Source organism: Hibiscus syriacus, unplaced genomic scaffold, assembly GCF_006381635.1.
Source record: "Hibiscus syriacus cultivar Baekdansim isolate YM2019G1 unplaced genomic scaffold, ASM638163v2 tig00116939_pilon, whole genome shotgun sequence".
Lineage (NCBI taxonomy): Eukaryota > Viridiplantae > Streptophyta > Magnoliopsida > Malvales > Malvaceae > Hibiscus > Hibiscus syriacus.
The window spans coordinates 813,292-831,774 of NW_024063477.1; the positions used below are offsets into that span (position 1 = coordinate 813,292).

The 18,483-nt window shown below is 35.0% G+C and overlaps 1 protein-coding gene across 1 annotated transcript; it reads right to left on the reverse strand.

Moving 5' to 3' along the window:
- Positions 1-512: 512 nt before the first annotated feature.
- LOC120188239 (UTP--glucose-1-phosphate uridylyltransferase-like) lies at positions 513-17,724 on the reverse strand. The gene is made up of 6 exons (XM_039191728.1): positions 17,719-17,724; positions 17,570-17,635; positions 1,070-1,102; positions 858-910; positions 714-789; positions 513-568 (listed from the first exon to the last, which is right to left on the reverse strand). Exons 1-6 carry the CDS (start codon positions 17,722-17,724, stop codon positions 536-538), a joined length of 267 nt encoding a protein of 88 aa, XP_039047659.1. The 3' UTR covers positions 513-535.
- Positions 17,725-18,483: the final 759 nt, after the last annotated feature.

Sequence of the window (18,483 nt, forward strand, 5' to 3'; positions counted from 1 at the left end):
TGAGTGTGGGCCGTTGGATCTCTCAGATCCAACGGCTGTGATGATGAGGCGGCTAGGGTTAGAGATCAAACCCTAATCTGGGTTTAGGGTTTCCTGATGGGTTTGGGCCAGTTGGGTCCTTTGTAACTGGGCCGGTCCAATCTGATTTGGGCCTGTAATAATATTTATTAATAAAATAATAATAATAATAATAATAATAATAATATAAATAATAAAAAAATGAGTATCTTCAGTGTTATAAATACACTATTTAGGTTTAACAATAGTACACCACATTAAAACAACAATAGTACCAACATGTTTTAATTGCTATTTATTTATGTTAATTAGTTTTTATAATTGTGGAGTCTTGTATTTGAACTCATGGAACAATATTTTTCAAATCAAATAAATATCGGAACCGTGTTTTTCAGCAATATGCAGAGCAAAACCAACCAAAAAATAATAACAATAACAAATAAAACATTCTCAAGACTCGAATAAAACTTCCGCAAGACAAAAAGTAGATACTACAACCTTTAACATTCATCAACCTTTAGCCAGATAAGTCTTCGGGGCCATTGATTTCCTAGCCACAAAATAAATAACACACAATTAGCCTAAACAAAAAACAAAGAACTTTGACTCTATCGACCTCCTGCAGCCAATTTTATTATTTGGTAATCAGAATTCTATCAGATGCAACATGGTAATGAAAAAACAAAGAAGCAAACCTTTGGGTTTGTGATGATCTCCATCTTGAGTGCATCAGCTTCCACGAGCCTCTTTATTACTTTCAGGTTCACCCACCTGTAAATAAATAAATCATCAGTGCTAAACCAATAAGCAGTTACGATAGTTAAGGGAGGGTAACTTACAAATTGTTTGTATTGAAAATTTTAAATTTCTCAATGGACTTGAATTCATTGACCTGTTACAAATAGAATCACATCAGCCATTAACCTGACAGATGATTAGCAAAACTACATTTTCTCCATTAAACTAATCAAGTCAAAAGCAAATTGGGGTGGAAAAGAATGAATAGAAAAACAACAAATAGACAAAGAAATATGGAAAACGGGTAACTTACATGTGCATCAGGAACTTGTGCAATTTCAAGGAGCTGAATTACACAAATAAAAAACATTGTCTATTAATTAGCTAAAGTAGGAAACATTTGTTTTTTTTTCTCGGTTGGTGATTCACCATTATGTAATAAAAAGGTTAATAGCATGTGTCGTAACCGGTTTTCGCCCGGGCACGAAATATTTATTTGGCCGGAAAATTGATGTGAATAAATGGTTTTGAAAATAATTTGGGAGTCGCAATCGGCCTTTTGGGTCAGGTAGGTCGAATACCTAAAAATTATTTTTTAAAAGAGTTTTAAGAAAACATCAATTAAAAAATGAACTGATCTGCGTTTATAAACAAAAATTCGTTCTTTTTAATAATAAAAAGGGATTCGTGGTCGGTTACGTTTAGGGAAGGATTAGCACCCCTACAACGCCCAAAATTGGTACTTTTTAATTATAAATTGTCTCTATTATTAAAAATTTTAAAAATTCAAAATATATTTAATTTATAATCCTATTATTTCAAAATTATATAAAAAATATTTAAAATATCGGAAAAGGACTTCTAGGTGCCTTAAGACAGCTCTTTTCTTTGATATTGATAAATATTAATTTAAATAAAATTAAATAATATTTTTTTATAATTTTTAATTTTAAAATACCAGAATAGGACATCCAGTTGTATCAAGACTGTCTTTTTCTTCGATATTGAAAAATAAATATTAAAATAATTTATTAAAAAATAAATTATTATTTATTATATATATTTATGAATCATAATAATAAAATATTTAAATATATAAACAAGTAAAATTAAAATATAAAAATACAATTAGAACTATATGAAAAATTTAAAATTGGTGACTAAATTATAGTAAAATTAAAATAAATATCTAATTCATAATAATCAAAATTATAGGGATTAAACTGCTATTTTCTTATTTATTAATTTAGTGACTAAAATAAAATTATATAAAATTCAGATATTAGATTAAAATAAATTAAACATACTATTCAGATTAAATATTAATTATTAAAATTAAGGGATTAAATCTGTTATTTACCCTATATATATTATTTTAATATAAAGGACTAAAAAAATAAAATCAAAATTAAAGAACCGAATTAAAAGGATTATAACTCGATTTAGTGACTAAAATGTAAAGTTTACAAATTAGGCTAACTGCGGAAAGGATTTAACTATTCTTTAATTACATGCATAGTCCTTCCCGAAACGACGTCGTTCGGGAAGGCCTATATAAGGTCCAAAATGGCTGGCCCGAAGGGCCAGCCTTCATTTCAATTTTTTTTCTCTCAAGCAGAGAGAGAGCCAGAATTCTCTCTGGCCTCTCTAGCTTCCCTCATCGGAGGGAAGCCGGTCACCGACGGCAACCGTCTGCCGCCGTGACCATCACCGCCGGCCACCGCTTCCGGTGGCCGGAAAATTTTATTTTACACTAATGGGTAGATCGGACCGTCTAAGGACGGTTCCGGTGTTATTTTCTCCTAAAAAGCTCCCAATCGAAGCAAATCTAGGAAAATACCTTCGTTTTCGAAGGTTGTTGGTGACGTTTGAGGGTTCCGGTGGTCGTGGCTTCCTCGGTAAGCTTCTCTCCTCCCTCTTCTTCTATTTTTGATTGCTGGTTGTTGTGATTTGGTCTCTATTTTGTATCTTTTGCTCTCGGTTTTTGTCTCTCTGGGATCTGTTGTTCTCTGTCTCTCTTTTTTTTTTGCAGGTTGGGTGATGGCTTTATAGCCATCACCGGTGCTCATCTCGGACCGGTTCGAAGAAGAGTTCGGTGAGTCACCGACTCCCAGTGGTGACTCACTGCTAGAGTAGCTACGTGGGTGGCCATCTGGGTCTTCTGGAGGCTTCGATGGGGGTGGCACTGGCAGCAGAGGCGGCTGGAAGCTGGACCGTTGGCTGAGGCGGTTGGAGGCAGAGGCGGCTGGAGGCAGAGGCGGCTAGGGTTAGAGAAACCTAACTGAAACCCTAAATGTTTAGGGTTTCGGTTTGGTTTGGGCCGGTTAACTGGGCTTGTAATTTTTTAATATTATTTATGTATATATATATATATATTTAATAATAATAATAATAATAATAATAATAATATTTATAATAATAATAATAATATATTTATAGTAATAGTAATAATAATAATAATAATATTTATAGTAATTATAATAATTATAATAATAAATCAATATGGGTAAAAAATTAGTATCTTCAGCTGCCCCTCTTTGCTCATTCTTGTGTTAACAGGAATAGGGCAAAGATGAAAAGATAATAAATTTTTTTATCCATTTGGCTTTACTTGATCATAATGGAGATGTTGAATAAATTCTTCTCTTTCTTTCAAATGAGTTCTTCTCATTATGAACTTTCCACTGGGGATGATGTTGACCTCTTTCTTTCTGTGATAGAGTCATTCAAAAGGTTGAATAAGCTCTTGATGAGTTCTTCTCATTATGAACTTTCTCTAGAAAGGCTGATGCTAATCTATCTCCTTCTGTGATAGAATTATGCAAAAAGTTGAACAAGTTCTTTCTTCAGATGAGTTCTTCTCATTATGAACTTTCTCTAGAAAAGTTGATCCATCAAGTAATGGATTTGAGCAAAAATCTGAACAAATTCTTCTCATTATGAACTTCTTCATCATTCTTCAGATGAGTTCTTCTTATTATGAACTCGAACTGGAAAAGCTAATCTATCAAGTGATAGATTTGAGCAAAAGGTTGAACAAATTCTTCTCATTATGAACTTCTTCATCCTTCTTCAGATGAGTTCATTTCATTATGAACTTTTTCTGGAAAGGCTGATCCATCAATTGATGAATTCAGGTAAAAGGTTGAACAAGTTCTTCTCATTATGAACTTCTTCTTCCTTCTTCAGATGAGTTCTTCTCATTATGAACTTTCTCTGGAAAAGCTGATCCATCAAGTGATGAATTTAGGCAAAAGGTTGAACAAGTTCTTCTCATTATGAACTTCTTCTTCCTTCTTCAGATGAGTTCTTCTCATTATGAACTTTCTCTGGAAATGTCAATCTATCAAATGATAGATTTAAATCTTTGCTAAAATCTTTGAAATTCCTGTTAAAAATTCAACATAGATGAAAATGAATGAAAATGCACCTATTTTTGCAAACACCTAAATATGATGCATGAATGTTAAGTTATTTGATTTCATATTGGTGAATTGAGTATTTCTTCAATTGTAAAAACCCAATAGATCTTTCTTCTTCAAATCAGAGAATCTATCATCTTTGACAAATGTAGATGTAGATATAATGTCACAAAACCTCTTGAGAATAAAACTCAATAGTATAGGCTCTTGAAAAGCTTGTATTCAGGTAACATGTTGATTCTGATAACAACTCATCTGATTATGAAGTGACCTTTTCAGATGATTTCACAGATATCGATAGTTCTTTTAATATCGAGAAATCTTGAATTCTGATTTTGATGAGGAGAATAAACTGTTATACTTGACAAAAATGGGATTCTCAGAGGCTGAAGCTTCAATAGCTCTGGAGAAATGTGGTCCAGATTCATCAATTACAAAATTGATAGATTTTATATGTGCTGCTCAAATGACTAAAGATGCTAACACACTTCTTCCGGTAAAAGATGGGAAGCCATTATGTGATGATCCCAATTACAAGAAAAGGCGAAACCTGGGCTATGATTTTTTTGGAAAGGAATAAACAAAAGAAGCTTGAAAAGAAGCTTCTTAATGAAGACGATCATGCAGTTCATCTTTTAATTCCAATGATTGGTTCTGTAGTTCCTACCAAACCAGATCAGATAACCCAAAGAACACTTCTAGAAGATGCTATTGAGTCTCCTTATTTCTATTATGAGCAAATTCATCTTCCAAATTCAATGATTGGTTCTGCCAAACCAGATCAGATAGCCCAAAGAACACTTCCAGAAGATGTTATGAGCAAATTCATCTTCCAAATTCAATGATTGGTTCTGCTAAACCAGATCAGATAACCCAAAGAACACTTCCAGAAGATGTTATGAGCAAATTCATCTTCCAAATTCAATGATTGGTTCTGCCAAACCAGATCAGATAACTCAAAGAACACTTCCAGAAGATGCTATGAGCAAATTCATCTTCCAAATTCAATGATTGGTTCTGCTAAACCAGATCAGATAACCCAAAGAACACTTCCAGAAGATGCTATGAGCAAATTCATCTTCCAAATTCAATGATTGGTTCTGCTAAACCAGATCAGATAACCCAAAGAACACTTCCAGAAGATGCTATGAGCAAATTCATCTTCCATTTAATGTTTGGACTGGAATATCACAGTACTTATTAGATGTAAAGCCATAATTTGTAGATTCGAAACATTTTCATGCTACTACACTGACAAGGGTTATATTCATAATTCTGCCAATTAAGAACAGATTTTCTCTTTATTCTGCTTCCTCCATGCGCTGATGCTTTTCCATTGACAAAGAAATGATGGCCTTCCTGAACCTGATGAGGTGGAAATGCTTCTAGGTTTCTCTAAAAACCATGCACAATAATCTGTATAGAGACATGTTTCCCAGTGATATCAATGTCTTGTTTCTTTTTGCTGGAATCAGTGCTGCAAAGGTCACCTTCTACGGTCTTAGTATATCTTTGAAAACAGATGTGCAAGAACTGAATGATGATCGGTTGGAGCAATTGATGAGTAGATTTGGCGGATTCGACCTTGTTGTCGGTAACATCCCATGTAACAATCTTGTTGTTCATGGCTTTAAGATGGCGATGATTTGCTTACTTTGTATTCCATGTATTTAAAAGTATTAACATAAAGTGATATTCAGAAATCTTTAACTCTTTTCAAAATTATGTTAATTCATATAAATGAATAAATTGAATTTTCGAAAATAAATTGAATCTCAAATAAATTGAACTTGAAATAGATAGAATTGTATTCAAAGTTATGACAAACATAAGATTGATAAAAATTCAAATGTCTCAACAAATTATTAGCATAAGTATTTCTAAATTAATCAAGTTGACACAATTTAGAGAAATGATGTAAGCTTTTGTCTGGAAGATCTCAAACGTTGTCAAAATGCTTGTAGATGTGTAGTTTCTCCCAAACTGTCAAAATCTTAAAAGGGTTCAATTGCCAGATGCCTAATATCAACCATTTGAGCCGCCTTTTCAGGTTTTCAACTCAAATCCTTCCTTTGGTTACAAGATGCTCTCTGCGAGTTTTCACCTTAACCCCCCCTTTTTCTTCTTTTTTCTCTTTTTTTCTTTTTTCTCTTTTTTCTTTTTCTTTTTTTTTCTTTTTTTTTATTTTTCTTCAAGCATAATATTTCTTGACAGAATCCGAGTTTATTGGATTTCTCAGAATTTTTCCATCCATTTCTGCCAAGATCAATGCTCATCCGGAAAAGGCCTTTTTTACAACGTATGGCCCTTCCCAATTAGGCATCCATTTCCCACGGAAATCTTTATGTATAGGCAAGATTTTTTTTAGTACTAGATCACCCTCTTGGAATTCTCTTGGATGTACTTTTTTGTCATGAGACTTCATCATCCGTTTTTGATACATCTGTCCATGGCAAATAGCTTTCAATCTTTTCTCCTCAATAAGGTTCAATTGATCAAATCTAGCTTGGATCCATTCAGATTCATCCAATTTTATTTCTCTCAATATTCGAAGTGATGGAATCTCAACTTCAATTGGTAAGACTGCTTCCATCCCATAGACTAAAGAAAACGGTGTTGCCCCAGTAGATGTTCGAACAGTAGTTCGGTAGGCATATAAAGCAAAAGGTAACTTCTCGTGCCAATCTTTGTAAGTTTCAGTGGTCTTTGTAATGATTCTCTTGATGTTCTTATTTGCTGCTTCAACTGCCCCATTCATCTTTGGACGATACGCCACTGAATTTGCATGTTTAATCTTAAACTGCGCACAAAGTTCGGTCATCATTTTGTTGTTCAGGTTCAGAGCATTATCTGTAATGATCCTTTCTGGTAGACCATATCGGCAAACTATCTCTTTCTTTATGAATTTGCAGACTGTGGACCTCTTAATATTGGCATATGAAGAAGCTTCAACCATTTGGTAAAATAATCAATTGCCACAAGGATGAAGCAATGTCCATTCGATGCTTTTGGTGTGATTGCTCCAATGACATCTATTCCCCACATAGAAAATGGCCAAGGTGCTGTCATTACATGTAAAGGAGATGGGGGTACATGAATCTTGTCTGCATATATCTAGCATTTATGACATTTCCTTGCATAATCAATGCAATGTGTACATGGTAGCCCAATAATATCCATATCTCATTATTTTCTGGCCATGGAAAGACCATTTGCATGTGTTCCACATATTCCACTGTGTACTTCTTCAATGATGCTTCGAGCTTCGCTGGTATTTAAACATCTCAATAGCATTTGATCATTACTTCTTCTGTACATAATCTCTCCATCAAGAAAATATCCAGTAGTCATTCTTCTCAAAGTTCTTTTATCAATTTCCGATGCATTTGGTGTATAACTTTGATTTTTGATATATTGCAGAATATCATGATACCATGGTTTACCATCTACCTCTTCTTCCACACTATAACAATGTGCAGGAATTTCATAAACTTGCATTTTGATTGGCATCATATCAACTTTTTTAGTTGCCTGAAACATAGCAGCTAACGTAGCCAAAGCATCTGCCATTTGATTTTCTTCTCGAGGGAGATAATTGAAGGTAACTTTCTCAAATTCCTTCACTAATTCAAGGGTAAAATTTCGATATTCCAACAATTTGGGATCTTTTGTTTCCCATTCTCCTCGCAATTGATACACCACTAACGATGAATCTCCATATATTTTGAGACATTTGAATTTTCTTTCTATAGCTGCTTTCAATCCCATGACACAAGCTTCATATTCTGCCATGTTATTGGTGCAAAAGAACTCCAGTCTACTTGTAAAGGGATAATAAACATTTTCGGGAGAAATTAACACTGCCCCGATTCCTCGTCCCAAAGCATTGGATGCTCCGTCAAAGTAAAGCTTCCAAGTTGCAAATGCATCATTTGTTTTGACTTCTTCATTCATGGATATGAACAACAAATCTTCATCGGGAAAATTGAAGTTCAAAGGCTGATAATCATTTGATACACGACTGGCCAGAAAATCAGCTATTACACTTCCTTTTATTGCTTTTTGGTTGACATATACAATATCAAACTCAGATAATAACATCTTCCATCTAGCCATTCTGCCTGTCAAAGCTGGTGATTCCATTAAGAATTTTAAAGGATCAAGTTTTGATATCAACCAAGTAGTATGGTATAACATATATTGTCTGAGTCTTCGAGTAGTCCACACCAAAGCACAACATAATTTTTGTATTGGTGGATATCGAATTTCACAATCGGTAAATTTCTTGCTCAGATAATAAATAGCTTTTTCTTTTCTTCCAGATTCATCATGCTGTCCTAGTACACATCCCATCGAATTTTCGAAGACCGTCAAGTAGAGAATTAATGGTCTATCAGGCATTGGTGATACTAAAATGGGGGCATTGGATAAATATTTCTTAATAATATCCAAAGTTTCTTGACATTCTTCATTCCAAACTTCAGGATTATTCTTTCGAAGTAATTTGAACACTGGATCACATTTGTCAGTTAATTGAGAAATGAACCGAGATATATAATTTAATCTTCCCAAAAAGCCTCGAACTTCTTTTTTTTGTATTGGGTGGTGGGAGCTCTTGAATTGCTTTTACTTTATCTGGATCAATCTCGATTCCTTTTTTGCTGACCACAAATCCCAAAAGTTTCCCAGAAGTTACCCCAAAAGTGCATTTTGCGGGGTTGAGCTTTAATTGATACTTCCTCAATCTCTGGAAAAGCTTTCTCAGATTTTGAATATGTTCTTCTTCAGTTCGGGATTTGGTAATCATGTCATCTACATATACTTCAATCTCTTTGTGCATCATGTCATGAAACAAAGTTACCATGGCTCTTTGATACGTTGCCCCTGCATTTTTCAATCCAAATGGCATCACTTTATAACAGAATGTGCCCCACATGGTTACAAATGTTGTTTTTTCATGTCTTCAGGATTCATTTTTATCTGATTATATCCTGAAAAACCATCCATGAATGAAAAACATGCATGTCCTGCAGTATTGTCCACCAATGTGTCTATGTGGGGTAATGGAAAGCTATCTTTCGGACTAGCTTTGTTAAGATCTCTGTAATCCACACACATTCGAACTTTCCCATTTTTATTTGGTACGGGAACAATGTTGGCTACCCATTCTGGGTATTTAGATGCCTGTAGGAAACCTGCATTAATCTGTTTCTTCACTTCCTCTTTGATCTGCAACAACATTTCTGGCCTCATTCGTCTGAGCTTTTGTTGGACCGGTTTATATTCTGGATTGATTGGAAGCTTGTGTATCACTATATCTGTGCTTAAACCAGGCATATCTTGATAAGACCAGGCACAGATATCTTTGAACTCTTGAAGGAGATTTATCAATTCTTGTTTTATCTGGATTGTCAGAGTAGTACCAATTTTCACCTCTTTTATTTCTTCATCTGTTCCCAAATTCACAGTCTCAATCTCTTCTTTGTGGGGTAGAATTTGTTTGCCTTCTTTTTCTACCAATCTTAATAGTTCAGTAGGAACATCACATTCCAGTTCATCCTCATACCCATTGATTTCTTCCAGACATATGGGTTGCTCTAAATTTATCTCTTGATTAAATTTAGGAATAAACATGCTATTAATATGGTGACACCTGCAAATTTAAGTCGGACATATTTCCGAAAGAATATAGTAAATTTATGAAATAAATAAATGTAAAAATGTAAGAAAATGTAAAGAATGATTGCCATCTGAAAATTTAAAGAAAATTTCTTATATTAACATAATTTCTTTTACAAGATAACAAAAAGTTTTCATATTTTGAGCTAAACATAAAGATTAGTTCTGAATATTACTCTGCGTTAATATTAAAAAACTATAGGAAGATCTTCAGTGGTCCAATTGTTGAGTTTCTCCAGGAAAACATGGGCGAATCCTATCCAAGTACTTGCCAGTCTTGTTGTCATTCATGATCATGTTGATAAATAATCCATTCATAGCTTCTTCAACTATGTCTTGATCTTTTGTCAACTTTTCTTCTTTAAAGGCTTCAGCAAGCTGCTGTTCTACATTAATTTTTCCCCCTGATCTGAATATGGTCTTCAACTGTGGGAAAGACATGTGTTTCCAAAGATTTCTCCCCTTTCAATTTTGCCTTTCTGTCTTCACATCTCTTTTAATCTCTTTGTTCTTTTGCTGAAAATTGGGCTTAAACCCAAGCCCAAAACGATCTTTCTTCATCTTTATACTGACAGGAACTGAAATCCCTTGAAGATTCTTTCCTAAACCTTTCCCAGCTTTAGCTCCGATGCCTAGAGTTTGTTGTACCGTCATCTTGGTGCAATCAGACAATCTGGGATATGGAATTTTGCTTCCTTCTGCAATAAAGGTTGCATTTACAAATTCAAGAGCTCGGAAAGAGCATTCAAGAGCATCATCATTGGTGTCGATATATGGAACATCACTTGTTACCGACGCAATGATTTCTTCTTCAGCCCCTACGCATATTAGTTGTCCATCAACAACAAATTTCAATTTCTGATGTAATGAAGAAGGAACGGCTCCTGCTGAATGAATCCATGGCCTCCCTAATAGACAATTATATGTAGGGTGGATGTCCATCACCACAAAGTCATACTGTACACGACTGGTCCAATTACAACGATATTTTCATTTTCCAAGCACTTCTTTTTGAGTACCATCAAATGCTCGCACTACATTCTGATAACTCTTCATGTGTGATTGATCCACAAGCATTCTTTGAAGTGTGACTAGAGGCATCAAGTTGAGAGCAGATCCATTGTCAATCAATACTCCTGTCAACACATGACCATGACAATGTGTCGTGATGTTCAAAGCTTTTACTGACCCCATTCCGCTTCCGGTATTTCATCATCCGTGAACGTTATGTAATTGTCAGCGGCTATATGTCCCACAATTCTGTCAGTTTATTGAGGGATATATCTTCAGGGATAAATGTTTGATTGAGAATTTTCATCAAAGCATTTCTATGTGCTTCTGAATTCATCAATAAATCAAGAATAGAAATTCTCGCTTGTTGTTTGTGTAGTTGTTCAACCACACTATACTCACTATGTTTCAAGAATTTCAAAAATTCTGAGCTTGTTTTTCTGTCACATGCTCATTAAATGCTGGAAGGGATTCATCCTCAAATACCTTCTGAGTATTACCATGGTTTTTTCCTTTTGCTTTCACTTGTTCTGAAGCATTGGATGTTTCGGGAGAGTAACATCTCCCACTTCTTGTAAAGAAATCGACTTCGCTCACTGCTTCAGACTTCGATGTTGTACCCAAACTATGTATTTTCTCTTCTGTTTTTTCTAGAGAAACAGATCCTCCTACCATTGAAACATTGGTAGTATAATTCCAAGGTACCCTGCGGGTATCTTTGTATGGAAATGGTAGAGGAGTGGTGATAATTACTTTCGGCTTTATTGGTGCAGGAATCGCCGTAGATGATTTCACATTAATGATCACAGGATCATTTATTCTTTGATTAGGTTTAGAATCCTCTGATGAGCAAACATCATCTTCTTTTTTTCCTGGTTTTTCTTCAAAGAATTCTATTTCTCTGTTGTTCATCAATTTTGCACCAAATCCCTAAACTCAGGACATAGTTTTTATGCCCTTTCTCCTGATGATATTCACAATAATTCTTGCCTTCATTCTGCTTTGGCCTAAATTGTTGTGGAATTATACCGCTAAAGAGAGAGTTGTTGGAATACCCAAACAAAAGGAGATTTAATTTCAGAAATGTCAGTTTTTTTCTTTATGTTCTCTTCCTGAATTGCATTCACGTTTTTATCTCCATGATTTGGCAATGGATGATTTGATGCAGATGGTGTATTGAATTCCAACTTTCCAGTGTTGATCAATTTTGAACCACCCTTTTGAATGCCAACAGTTTTCAATAGAATGACCCGTAATTCCTTCATGGTAAACACAGTGTGCCTTTGTATCATACCAAGGAGGGAATGGTGGTTGCATGGGAACCAAAGGATAGGGCCGTATGACATCTGCTTTTAACAACGAATCAAAGATCTCCGCATATGGTACTGGTAAAGGTGTAAAAGACAACCTTTCACTTTCCTTTCGAGATCCTCTGGACTCTGTTCTATAGTGTTTGTTTCCTCTTTCTTACCCCTTGGCTGGGTTATTGTAACACTTTCGATGAATCCTTGTTGTAAGAATTTGCATTGTTTGACTTCATTCTCTTTTTTCCGGTACATAGGTCTTTTGGAACTAGACCCCTCATTTTCAATTTTGCCACTTCAAGACATTTTCTATGAGTTCTCCAGAAATGACCAAATCTGCAAAATTTATGGTTGCATTCCCCATTAGATGATTTAAATAAGGAGCCTTCAATGTATGGACAAATATTACTGTGGCCTCTTTTTCTGACAAAGGTGGTTGAACTTGGGCTGCTGTATCACGCCATCTCTGGGCATACTGTCTAAATGTTTCATTATTCTTTTTCTCCAAGTTTTGGAGAGTCCATCTATCAGGAACCATGTCTGTTACGTGGCGATACTGCTCTAAAAATGCTTTAGCCAGATCTTTCCAGGATCTAATGTTGGCTTTGGTCAATTGAGTATACCATTTTAAAGCCGGTCCTGTCAAACTATCCTGAAAGCAGTGATTAACAATTTCTCGTCCTTCACATATCTGCCATTCTGCGACAAAACATAGTAATGTGAGATGAAGGGCATGTAGTACCGTCATATTTATCAATTCATTCAGCTTTGAATTTGATGGGGAGGATTAAGTCTGGAACCAAACTCAACTCACTAGCATCAACCCATAGAATTCAGTTATTTCCACGGATTCATTCGTTCTTCTAAGCTCTTGATCTGTCTGGCAATTCTTCATTTACTTTTTGTTTCTCATTCAGCTCATTCAAATCTGGAATTAAATGCTCAGTATTAAGATCCCTATTTTCACATCTGATATAGCGGATTTTTGCTTGAAGATGCAGGATCCACTTGTTGATTTTCATGTGGTTTGGCTTCTTGTAATGCAGATGTACGAGCATTGATTTGTATAGGTGTAGTACCAGAATGATAAATTGGTTCTGGTGGAAAACCTAGAGGATACATAGGTTCTTGATCGAAAGATACAGGATTTTCATGCATTTTTCCAATGATTGCCTTTTTAAACATGTCCTCTATTTCTGCATCATACTGTCTTGTGAATTGCAATATTGGCTTCAATTTTCTAGCTTCATTCTCATTTCTGCTTGTTCTTTATTATGTTGTTCCTCAATACGTTGTATTTTATCTTCCATAATTCTCTTAGTAGCTGTCTAGTACCGTAGTGATGTTGTATTTCTCTTTTGGCCAGAATAACTGCGATTGAAAATCTTTTGATATTATTTTTTTCCAAATTTAATTAATGAATTTTATCTTAATAAATAAAATAAAACAATAAAGTTATTCATAAAGAAAATTATGAAATGAATGATGAATGTATGCAAAATGTATGTATGCAAAAAGGTATTGATCCCAAAAAGTTAACTGTCATAGAACAACTTTCATCGGCATACAAAAGTTTCTTTATAATAATTCATAACTACAGATAAGTGTAGCTTTCCTATTAAGCTCTATATTTCTTTAATTAACCATGACACCTTCTTTCCGCACTTAGAAACTGGATCAACGTGCTCAATTATTTTGGCTTCAACAGCTAGTTCCCCAACATATCTAGCAACTTCGCTCATTTGTACCATGGCCTCGAACACCATATTACTTCTTTCTTCACTTCTTTCACTAGAAATCAGTTGACTTTTGCCATTGTTCATTCGTTCCTTCAAGAGTTTGCTCTAACTCAGTGATTCTGACTTGACAATTGTGCAGAATTTTTCAAGATCTCTAATGCGTCTTCGCAGTGAAGCACTTTCTTCATTACTTTCTTTGAGATCATTAGGTCCTAGATGAACCTTTTCTTGAAACAACGATTCTTCAAGTGCAAAATGTAAGCATTAAACTCTGAGTTTTTGTTTCTAGACTGATCCAGATCTTCTTCAAGTTTTGTTCGTGCTTCTTGCGTTCTTTGATTAAGCTTCTGGATTTGAACATTCTTATTTATGCATCTTTGCATCCAATTGCTAGCCACTTCATGCTCTACCTCAAGTCTGGTGTTGAAGTTTTTTCTTTCCAGCTCCCATTTTTCTTTTTCAATATTGTATTCTTCCATCTTTTGGCCTCTGACTTCAAGTTCAGCAATCAGCTGGTTCATTTCAGATTCAAATCCCTTGAACATGATATTTTTCTCACCTTCAAATTTATCAAAGATGTCATTCTTCATCTCTTCTAAATCTTTGGCTCGATTCCTTTCTCTTTGCATTTCATTTATGATCGCGGTTCAGCCTTGCTTTTTATAATTCGCTCTCTTCTGTCAACCTCAAAATCTTTCATTTTTTGCTTTCCTTTCTCAAGGCTTTTGAGTAGACGACTATTCTTTCCTTTCAGATCTTCAACTCGTCTTTTCTCGATGTTCAATTCTCTGGTCATTTGTATTGTTGCCTGGCTTGATCCTGATGCTTTCCGGGATTTATATAACTCCTGGTAATTTTTCTGTAATGCTCTGAATTCATCATCAACTTTTTCTTTATCTTTCTCACATTGCACATTGTGATGAATGAAAGTCAATGTCAACACCCAACATAGCTTTATCTTGTCTCATTTGCTCTAATTCTTTCGACCAGCCTTCTCTTTCTGCTTCAAACTCAGCTCTCAAGATTTCAATCTCTGATGGAACCACCTTAATGCGATCTTCCATAGAGATATCCTCATTTTGATCTGGTAGAGGAATATTTTCATTTTTCCTGACATATCTCCATTCCTCATAATCAGGAGTTAACATTTCTTTTGCTGCTTTAGCTCGGATACAAAAAGTTGTTTTCCAAGCTGTAACGGCTTCCATGATATTTCTTTTATAATTTTTGCTGTGTAATGCGAACTCAGATGACTGTAATCCAGCAGTGACAGGTATAAATTGACGACCTTCATACTGTCTTATGACCAGAAGTGGTGCATATCCAATTCCTCCCCATAATCCGAGCAGCATTATCCAATTGTAATCTCCATATTTGTAAAAGAATTCTCTTTGGATTTGCCATGGGGCTCGCCAAACAATGTCATTGCTTTGCAGATTTCGAAAGGCATTAATCCACATATCTTTCTTAATTTCTTTCGGCCATTCTTGCTCCAGAAATTCTTTTAATGGTGAGTAATCCGTATTAAAGCGTTGGTATGAAACCTTTTCTGTCCTCCAAAAATGACTACGGATCCAAACATATAACAACTGGGTACACCCTGAGAATCGTCCACCTCCTAGCTTTCTACAAGCATTTAACGATCTGAAGGTCTCTGCTAGAATTGCAGAAGCAGGATTAATCTTTTTCGGTAGCTGTTCAAACAAATCTACCACTGCAGCTTCAACATATCCTAATACTTTTGGGAAGATGACCATACCATACATACCCAGAGCAAATAAATCGAATCGTACTTTAATATCTGGATGGCTCTGAATAAGTTCTTAATTGGTCCAAGCAATGCCTTCGCTTTCGCCTTTTTGTTTTGTACGGGATGCCACCCATTCTTCTCGTACCCCGGCAATCTTTGCTAATTTAACTCGAAATGGTTGAGTTTTAATTGACTTTGAATAGATTCGATTCTCCAAAGCCCCTTCGATATGTAGCAAGTTGTGTACTCTTCAATAGTAGGGACCAAGTCCTCTTTATGAGAGTAAAGCAATTGTACCATGGATTCCAGAATTGGATTATGGCTCTGAGTAATTATCATCAACTCAACATATAGCAAATATGGGATGTCTCCGTAAGTCTGATAAAACTGCAATTTTTTGTTTGAATCCCAACTTTCCCAAATACTTCGCAAATCTTGCATATCATTTCTTTTTAGCGAAACTGGAGCATAACTGGCTAAGTCAGATACATAATCATCCGCAGACTTTCTCCTTCTTGTCTTTGTAATCCTCAGCCACTGTTTCTGAGTTTAGAATTACTTGATTTGAACCTTTTTTATCCATTGATGAAGGCTTTCCAATGAGACAATTAACACAAGGATCAATGCCTTTTATCCGGTGTTATTTTCTCCTAAAAAGCTCCCAATCGGAGCAAATCTAGGAAAATACCTTCGGTTTTCGAAGGTTGTTGGTGACGTTTGGAGGGTTCCGGTGGTCGTGGCTTCCTCGGTAAGCTTCTCTCCTCCCTCTTCTTCTATTTTTGATTGCTGGTTGTTGTGATTTGGTCTCTATTTTGTATCTTTTGCTCTCGGTTTTTGTCTCTCTGGGATCTGTTGTTCTCTGTCACTCTTTTTTTTTTCTTTGCAGGTTGGGTGATGGCTTTATAGCCATCACCGGTGCTCATCTCGGACCGGTCCGAAGAATAGAATTCGGTGAGTCACCGGACTCCCAGTGGTGACTCACTGCTAGAGTAGCTACGTTGGGTGGCCATCTGGGTCTTCTGGAGGCTTCGATGGAGGCGTGGCACTGGCAGCAGAGGCGTCTGGAAGCTTGACCGTTGGCTGAGGCGGTTGGAGGCAGAGGCGGCTGGAGGCAGAGGCGGCTGGAGGCAGAGGCGGCTAGGGTTAGAGAAACCTAACTGAAACCCTAAATGTTTAGGGTTTCGGTTTGGTTTGGGCCGGTTAACTGGGCTTGTAATTTTTTAATATTATTTATGTATATATTATAATAATAATAATAATAATATTATAATAATAATAATAATATATTTATAGTAATAATAATAATAATATTTATAGTAATTATAATAATTATAATAATAAATCAATATGAGTAAAAAATTAGTATCTTCAGCATGTTCGCAAAATTAAAAAATAAACCAAGATAATCAGCTATGGACAAAAGCTTAAGCAGCAAATTCTTCTGGTTTAACTGCAATAAGTTATTTTCTTCAGAAATAACTCCAGCTTTTCCATTATTCTAATGATATGGAGATTCAAGTATAACTCAAAACTTTTTTTTTATTTTGCAGTAGTGAAAACCAATAATAATGTTAATTTATTATGCAGTACAAAAATCTAAAAAAACAACAATAATTATTATTTATTCTGCAATAGGAAAATCCATTAATAAAGTTTTAGAAAGTATGTGGTTGTTTATGCATTTGTTTACCAAGCCAGTAAGCCATTATCATAAAAAATGTGAACCAGTAATTATACTCTAAAAGTCTACCTATGGCACTTATAAATCAGTAGTAATTCTACTCCACATTCCTATGCTTAAAAGTAAGATAGGTAGTTTATCTTTAAAACGTCAGATATACTTTTGTTAATAAAAGGAGATAGGATTGAAAGACAAATTCTAAATGCAAATAAGAGTTCATTTCATACCTGAACTTTTCCTTCATAAGAAATAGCACTGTTTCCCTTCACATCAGCTAAGGTTTTGGGTGTCACCTACAAAAAAAGAAGAAGCAATGTAGCAATAATCAGAAAGCTAGGGAAACCGAATAGAACAGATTATAGTTCTCTTGCTGTACCTCCATACAGTATTCATTCTTATTTTGGATCAAATGATTCAAGATTTCTAGAGTCCCTTTAAGGACTAACATTGCCAGAAAGAAAAAAATTGAGATTCATGTCTTAAGAGTGTGTGCGTGACTAATAACGAACAAGTTGAATTCATTGGAAACCAAAATGAGGATACTCAAGTCAACTATAGCACCCAAGTTGTCTGAGTAGGCAACAAACACATACTCCTTGCCCCGTACGAACAAAGAAACACAAATATGTTACCAGAAATAATTTATGCCTATGCTCCAAATGTTTTGGAAAAAAATCACATTGCATTGCAGCCATAACCTCTGATAAGAAAGTATCAAGCTTGCCACTGTTCATTAGAGATTGGAACACGTCACCATGACCAGGAGGATACCTTCATCCAGAAAAGAAAAGCTCTAGTAAAGAGATTACCATATTGAACAAGAAACTCAAAATGAAACCTGTTCAAGCAATAAGTGAAGAAAAATCAAAAGTTAGAGTGTTTTGAACATTATAGAAAATATAGAAGAGGCTGAGAATCAGTCCAATAATTTCATCCACCACTACAGCATAAAGAATACAGGGAAAACCTTTTACTTCATTTTCTAAAACTATGACAATTATCCTGTGAATGCGTTTAACTAAGAAACATACATCATTTAACAAAAAATATATGTAAATTCGTAGCTCAGTTTTGGATACAACGAAGACAATAACACTTCTCTTATAAATGGGTTATGGCTCAGATATAAATTCTATAAGAC